The 8248-nt window shown below is 40.2% G+C and overlaps 1 protein-coding gene across 1 annotated transcript; it reads left to right on the top strand.

The window, feature by feature from the left end:
- Nucleotides 1-389: 389 nt before the first annotated feature.
- On the top strand, nucleotides 390-8213 carry gmfb (glia maturation factor, beta). The gene is made up of 6 exons (XM_061695359.1): nucleotides 390-474; nucleotides 2657-2753; nucleotides 3616-3665; nucleotides 3733-3865; nucleotides 3953-4026; nucleotides 4954-8213. The coding sequence occupies exons 1-6, from the start codon at nucleotides 472-474 to the stop codon at nucleotides 5023-5025; spliced, it is 429 nt and encodes a 142-aa protein (XP_061551343.1). The 5' UTR covers nucleotides 390-471; the 3' UTR covers nucleotides 5026-8213.
- The last annotated feature ends 35 nt before the right edge of the window (nucleotides 8214-8248 follow it).

Below are 8248 nucleotides of genomic sequence, written 5' to 3'. Positions count from 1 at the left end.
GCAACAATTCCTATTTGGTGACGTCACATCGTCGAAGCAAAGTGGCTACGTTCAATGGACAGAACACGAAATAACTTTTTTTATATATAAAAAAAGTTAGTCACTCACGATCACCATATCAAGTTGAATTTTAATTATTACAATTGAACTCGATTTATAAAAATATATAGGCATAACTGAATAATCTATCTATTCCAAGAGCGTACAGTATTGATGTTATCCAAGTACAAATATTAGGTTTATGTCACCGAGCTGCTCATACTGTAAAATTGTAAACTCTTAATCGACTGATTTGTCAAGACAGTGGTGAGTGTGGACGGATGAAGTTTAGAAGGAGGATCTCTTGTTCGGGATTGGCCAAAGCAGTCACAAGCTGATGCGAAGTTTAAAAAAACAAAAAACATTGAACGCGTCCCTGCCATTCCGAGCACCAGCTTCCGCGTCTTCGAGCTTCGAACTCCTAAAACAACAATGGTGAGTGTGTCGTTCATGTCGGGGAGAGAGTTGACGTGACGTTTGCTTGTATGTTTCAATGTGGTGATGTTGAGGAATGTAAAGCTTTGGGAGTACGAAGTACGGAATATTACGACCGTTTGCTGGCTAGCGTTAGCTTGATAGCTTTAGCATGAGTACCATCCTCTAGTATCAAGCGGATAAGCGACTTGGCAACCGTTTTCCGGTTGTGGGTGTCAAAATAAAAGCCAATGTAGACTGACTAGATAGACTTGGAGTTTACGTTTTGTTTATGTTGGCAGGCTACATACATTGGTGCTCTTATTTGCTTACCCGGGCGTCCAAGTTGTTTATGGGAATGATATTAACCCCACAAATTTATATTTCGTGAGCACAGGCCACAAATTAGTACAGTGGTACATTAACTTGTTAGTTACTTTAAGTGTGTGTGTGTGTGTGTGTGTGTGTGTGTGTGTGTGTGTGTGTGTGTGTGAGAGTGAATTTGCTTTGTATAGTCACCAAATGTTTTTATTATGATTGCAGAAGTGGGGGAAAAAAGAATAGTGACAGTGCACCACTGCACTTTCAGGCAATTATTAAATGGAACAAACAGCCAAACACACAAGTACAAAATGAAAACCGTTGCAAGGAGCGTGGAGAAGATGCTCAAAGTAAAGTGAGAATAGCGACATCGCTCACTAAGTCACGCCCTTTAAAGTTACACATCTACACAAGTTTGTGTGTGTGTGTGCCCGTGTGTTACCGATTTCAAGGTATACTGCAATTTTATAAAGTTACAGTTTCAAAACTGCAAAAAACAGTGGTACGTGCTGTTCTTTATTATGTTTTTTTTATTTTTTTTATTGGAGTCGTTGGGGCGCCCTACGACTTTTCCCCTTTTTTGAAAAGTCGGTTCTTTCGGTCATTTTTCAGGTACCACCGCTTAGTTGAGGAAGGATATGCAAAACTTGTGACCGCTTGAGGAGGCATCTATACACCATTACAAGCCCCAATCAGGGTCGGCATCAAATATTTGCGGATTTTCAGTATTTACGGATGAATAGCGGGGGTTCACGCTGTTGTTTCCACAAATTAGAATTTTGTGCACAAATATATTATGTCCACCATCCCCCCCATGTCATATCTGGGGGTCTGTAATTTCACGTTGAAAATAAAACAGTATTCAAAACTGTTATGAAAACACAGTTACATGATTATTAATTGAAGGAGTTGTCTTATTCTGAAGGAGAATGTAGCAGGGTTCCGTCCGGTGTGTGGGGAAACTTTCTGCTGCGGATGCCCTGCAAAGCTGCGAATAATTTGCTTCAACACGCCCGAGTTCTGCAAGCTGTTATTCCACTAGCTTGCCTCCTCCTCCTCCACCACCTTTCCTTGATAGTTTTTCACCCGTGTCTGCTTTTCACTGCATGTCTTGACAATAAAAGACATTTTCTGATCAAGACGTGTCAAATTAGCTTTGTCTAAGTTAGCCTACTAGCCGTCTTCCTGGTTAGAAATGACGTTCTACAGCAAAAAGCAGAACTCTTGTCACAAGTGTCATTGTGGTTCCTCATTCTTTGTCTTCTTATCTGCCGCACTTCCTGTTGTGTCACTTGCGCTGAAAGTCTGCCAAATCTCTGAGGATCTTCTCGCAAAGCTCAGAAATCCCACCTCCCACCCGGGCCATCTGTTGAGGAAAGTGTAATTATAGAATGGAGACTTTGAAGGAGCTCTTATCTGCGTGCTGCGGAGTTATGTAATGCGATGATGATGATGTGACACAGAGGTGGATAAAATAAAATGATAAAATCCCGTTGAACCAGCATGGTACTTTTTTGTTGTGTCTGGCTATGGGTCAGATTGGGTAACCTTCAGTGGGTGGTCCTGTGCACCAGCATAGTATGAACTCCTAAGCTGCTGTGCTTGCAACAATTTACAGAACATCTCTGGCATGATTTAAATTTACAAGTGTTATGTCTTTTGTGTTATTCAGGCTACCGTAAATATTGGAACACAAAGCATGTGCATATATAACTCGCGTGAAGTATGTGCTCAAATGTCTGTCGTGTTGTGTGAGCCACTACATCGATTTAACAACGGTTAACTTTCCCTGAAGTGTATCTGTTATGTGGACGGCAAGATGACCACTAGTCATCTGTTGGGCCTTTTGTTTATTTTGATGGTTATTTCTTTTTTTGATCAGAGTGAGTCACTGACAGTGTGCGATGTGGACGAAGATCTGGTCCAGAAGTTGAAGAAGTTCCGTCTCCGCAAGGAGACCAACAACGCGGCCATCGTTAGTGAGTATCTGTTCAAAATTCCTTCCTTTCATATTTATTTCTTGTTTTCCTTGAGATCTAGCATTAATGGGCTTTTCGTGAAACATTCCGTTTCATCAATCTAAAATCCTTGACAGTTTCCCAGAAGTAGGTCACTCACAGCATTTAAGCCGTAAACCGACAGTTGTGCCGGTGGGGCTCTTTACACCGCACACACGCTGGGAATTGGTTTGATTTGTCGCTGCTTCCCGCTGGGTCGGGCAAAATTAAGGCAAGCGCTTTAAATCTGGAATCAAATCGGGTTTACATCAATTTGGAAAAGCTTTGTCCAGAACGAAATAATTTTTTTGTCCATTTGGGGTCTACTCCTGACTTTCCAAACAAGGCCAACGGTTATCGACTTTTTTGTTTAATCCAGTATTCCCATAAAGGGACGCAAGAACCCAGTTGTATAGATTTTACTTTTGCAGCGATAATGATACCAGTACCCAATACCCTGTTTGTACTCCCACTCGGATTTGTAAAAACGCTCCGATACTACGATACCAGCATGTCACATACGTACGTACTGTACTATTCTGTCCTCCCTGAGCACGCATGTGCAGTTTGGTAGGTAGCAAACAGCTTTTGTAAATTATGCCCTCGATGTTTGTCGCCATGTTGTTAGTGCAAGCAGTGCCCGTCAGTAGGGAGACGCCTGGAACTATGGAAGCTACCCAAAAAAATGATTTAAAGAAGGACAAAAAATTTAATTAGTCAATAAAATCTATTATTAGCCCAGCCCCACTTTTGACTCATTCAACGACGTAACACAAGATTTCTTTACTTGTGCTTGTATTATTTATTCCCTTCCCATGTTTGATTTTCTTTCTAATCCAAACAGTGAAGATCGATAAAGACAAACAGCTTGTGATCCTTGAAGAAGAACACGAGGTACGTTGAATTATTGACGCTAAACAATATGTCAAGCATCAATGTTTCGTCATTTGTTTTGTTCCAGGACATTTCTCCCGACGACCTGAAAGACGAGCTCCCGGAGAGACAGCCCCGATTTGTGGTGTACAGTTACAAATACCAGCACGATGACGGACGAGTGTCCTATCCTCTTTGCTTCATCTTCTCTAGCCCCGTGGGTACGTATGCACGCAAAATGCCAGACGCTTAAAAAGCGCTGACTTCCAGCCTAAGCGGAATATTTCGCGTTTGTGCATTTGGGGCAGGTTGCAGACCGGAGCAGCAGATGATGTACGCGGGCAGTAAAAACAAGCTGGTGCATACTGCTGAAATGACCAAGGTTAGTAAACGTGGCTAGGACAGCAAAATAATATGATAACGTCCAACTGTGAGCCCGAGCCAATAAACAAAATTGGAGCATTCGCCAATAATTAATGATACAGTTGTGCCTTGAGATAAAAGTTGAATTTGATCGGTGACCACGCTTGTAATTTAAAACAGTCATATCTCAAATGATTGTTCCCTATTGAAATGAATTAAACTGCCATTAATCCCTTCCAGCCCCACAAAAAACACCAACAAAAAAATAAATTGGAACGAAAAAATTAAACAGTTTCTGCATCATGATTTTAATGCTTTAATGTTTTTTGACATGGTGTTCCTTCTGGTGTGTGAGCCTTGGCCACGAGGTGGCAGTATAATACAGCCGAGAGAAGAGTTTCTCAATTAAGTGACTCAGTAAGATACAGTAATATTAGTCTTTTTTCGCGAAGAATAACAAATAAATTGTTCTGTTGTCTACATGTGTTGCTGCATTGTTCAAATATCTGTTGCTGAAGTTGCTTAAAACGTTATAACACCGTTACATTGATGCTAGTTTTGTTAGCCCGTCTATGGCATTTTGTATTGTGCGTTTTGTCTTAGCATTAAGCCAGCGGACTTTTCTACGTTTTGTGGTTTGGTTAAATACACAATGTTTAAATCTCTGTGTTTGAACTGGGAATGGCAATAAAGCGCTTGAAGCAAGCACTTGACCTTTCTTTTTCAATAATTGTTCACTATCTGTTCCTTGTTGTGAAGTTTGCTGCCACCATTTAGTGCTTGTGAGTCGTAACTCAAATATTTGCTCTTAACGCAAGACAAAAAAGAAATCGTCCAATCGACGGCTCGCGTCTCGAAACAAGCCAGGTCTCTCATAAAAGCTGCCACTCTATTTTGAAAAAAATATATGCCTTTCAAACATGAAGTGCAATCTTTGTCGCTGCAGGTGTTTGAGATCCGGAACACAGAGGACCTGACGGAGGAATGGCTGCGGGAGAAACTTAGCTTCTTCCGCTAATTACCATCAGAAGGTTCACCAGCGCTGTTCTCTTTTTGAACACCGACCCGATTTAAATAGTGTTTACTACTTCCTGTCTTGTTTTAGGCTTCTCACTGGTTAAAATGTTCAGGAGGGTTATGGTACTGCCGCCAAGCACCAGGTCTGATTCCATCATCCCCCATTTGTCGTCTTTGTGGACCAACCTCTTCCTCGCTTCCCGAGTGTTTCATTTTGGGAGCATTTCCACAGGATCCGGAATTTGTGAATTTACACTTTTTATTGTCATTCCTCTTAATTTTAGTTCTGGTCTAGTTTTGTCTTAGTTTTCAAGTACTGTACTTCATTTTTTTTTTTGTGGGAAAACAAACATTCATTTCCAGAATGTGAAATTCAGCTCGTGTTGAAGATGAATTTGAGGGCATTTAAATCATTGTCAAGGACAATAAGGCACATAGGACTTCACTATGGTTAAGTTTCCATTTCAGATGGCAAATTCTCGTTTTATTTTTTTTGTTAATCTGAGTATACAGAAGGTCGTTGGTTTACGATGGAGTTCTGTTCCTAGGTCAGCGGCGTGACCTGAATTTGTACGTTAGTCGGAACGCATGTATTCTATCACTAGGGTAATGTAATGCAGTAATTCAAGTCAGAATCGCAGTAAATATTTGTATAAATATATATAAATAGTTGGAACCGTCTTAAACCGAGGACCACCTGTAAATTCTTTTGTCATCTTTAAAGAGGACATATGCTTTATTAACAATCTAAATCAGCTCCCAGGTATCATTATGACATTTCTGTGTCGTGCTTTTTTTTGGGTCAAAATTCCCCAAGGATCAAGAATTACAGCAATGCTAATCTGCGCGTGCAACATCAGTGTCGTTCTTCTTAGCGTTTTACTTTGAATTGACATGATTTCGGTGTAGTTCGGCCGTCGCTTGAAAGTGACGGATCTTAGCCTAGTCTAGCGTTCAAGTCATGGGTAGAGGACCTTGGTGTGGGGGCAGGGTTATTTACAAAAACTGCCCTGTGACGTCACAATCTGTCGAAATGCTGAAGTGCTCGCTTACAGACACATTTTCAGAAATAGGCAGCTCACAAAAAAAAAAAAAAACAATTAAATGAATAATTTCACACTTGATGAGGATACAATTTTCTATACAAGTTCATTTTCATAATAAGTCCACTTTAAATGAGATATAGACTTTTTGTAGGGGAAAAGCAGGGTTAAGTGGACACTTAATTGATACCCGGAAGAAACTGTTGGTATGCCAAACATGTTGTCCTCTTTTGTGCCCTTGATTGTTCATCTCAAAACATTCCAAACTGGACAATTTACACACAGATTAGCCGTGACACTCTTGAACGCTGCATAGTTCTTATTCTTAATACCGCGCATTACAGGTATTATTTTTTTTTTTAACAACTTCTGATCGCTAGTCGTGTTGATGAATGTCGTGCGCAAAGTGAATGCGTCATATACTTTTGAAAGACACCAATCGGGAGTGTTTCATTAGGACAATTAACAAGCTGTCATTTTCTATACTATTTTAAAAGGGGTGGGGAGTTTCTCTGAATGTTCTGAACTCCTGATTCGGGGTTATAGGCTATAGCTCCACTTCCCTTAATTAGCGTCATCACGGGTTTCTATGGATAGCAAAAAGTAGTTGCGAGCCTCAGCTGATTCAAGACATCATTATGCCAACAATTAAATTTGTAGGAATTCTTTTTTTTTTTTTTTAAAGGAATTTATTATTTCACGCTTTTGGTGTATTGAATGTGACAGAAGCTTTGATATTTGTGCCAGTTACCTTTATAAAAAAAAAAAAAATCTATAGTTGTGCTTGTCTTGAGTCGTTCAGTCTTTTTGGGCTGTAAACTAAATATTGACTTTCATGAGGTACAAGTGCCAGTGTAGATGCAAAAGCAAATGATATTAATTCCAAACTTGGAGGCAGTGGCCCTTTTAACACATTATAATAAAATATTTGAAATGTTTGACAATTTAACATTAATGAATTAACCGCCCCCGTGTCTACAGTTTGTGTGTCAGCAGGCTATGGAAGCCGCCAAGAGGGGGAAAAAAATAAGTTTTCGCTTTTTTGAAGACAAAAAAACAAGAAATTGATGTGACCCAAAGAAAACGATTAAATCGATTCATCGCCAAGCAAGTAGGGGTTTTGTTACCATGACGAACTGGAGCGGCCCTATGGGGGTTCCTATGAGAGAGTAAAGACCAAAAAAAGAAAAATAGGATTGTATTTTCACTTGTAGAGGCAGCACTTCGTCACCAAGCCGTCGTATCAGTGAAGCGGATGCGTGCATGTGGCATATCCGGCAGACATATCGCCAAACAGTAATATCCCAATTAATCATCGCCTGCCACCGTGGGGGACCGAGGTTCAAGACCCCAACTGGACCATCCGCCAACATCCCCCGAACTCACGGCTGTGGTGTCCTTGAGCAAGACACTTGATACCCCGAAATGCTCCCCGGGCGCTTCAGCTGCCCCCTGCTCCAGTGTGTTCCAATAACGTGTATGTGTTCACTGTGATGGGTAAAATGCAGAGAACAAATTTCATGTGCATGCATGCATGGTCATGACAATAAGTGATTCTTCTTACATTTTCAATCATACATTATTAGTATGCTGTATAATACCAAATGTCTTTTCTGGGCGGGATTAAAAATGTTATTCGGGGTTATTACTTTTGTCAAATTACAATCCTTGGAACATGCACAATTTTTTCAAAATTATGTTTCCTCTGCTTCTTGGAACACAGTAACACTTAAAACAATGAGACTCAAAAGCTGACAGGTTTTTAACTGCTGTAATTGAATTACGCTGATTTCTCGCTGGCTCTTTTTTTTCAGATCTATTTGCCGCAGCTGCATCCTATCTGATATATTTAATTACACTCCTTTTTTTTCAAAGAAAAGTCTGAGTACGAGTTGGGTTATAAGGTGATTCAACTGATTACTCCGCTCCTTACAGTATTATAATGATAATGTAGAACTGTCGTATCCATTCTGTCCTACTGTTTTCTCTCCAATTGGAAAGCAAAAAACAACAACCCAAAAAAAAATTCTCATAAAGGAGAGTGAAACTTGAGATACAGTACTGTATTTGTATTTTCCATACTGTACTTTATTATAAAAGTGTCTGTAGACTCCTGTTGTCCAAATAAAAGCGTAGGTGATGTTTAGCTTGTTTCCCCACGAGTCAGTTCTGTCTATTGAA

The sequence above is a fragment of the Phycodurus eques genome, chromosome 14 (genome assembly GCF_024500275.1).
Source record: "Phycodurus eques isolate BA_2022a chromosome 14, UOR_Pequ_1.1, whole genome shotgun sequence".
NCBI classification, from domain to species: domain Eukaryota; kingdom Metazoa; phylum Chordata; class Actinopteri; order Syngnathiformes; family Syngnathidae; genus Phycodurus; species Phycodurus eques.
This window is presented reverse-complemented; position numbering and strand designations above follow the sequence as displayed.

Excerpts from the sequence above, each read along its gene's own strand:
- gmfb (XM_061695359.1), top strand. Across the intron at positions 3,666-3,732 it reads TCCTTGAAGAAGAACACGAG|GACATTTCTCCCGACGACCT; the intron begins GTACGTTGAATT and ends GTTTTGTTCCAG. Across the intron at positions 4,027-4,953 it reads ATACTGCTGAAATGACCAAG|GTGTTTGAGATCCGGAACAC; the intron begins GTTAGTAAACGT and ends TTGTCGCTGCAG.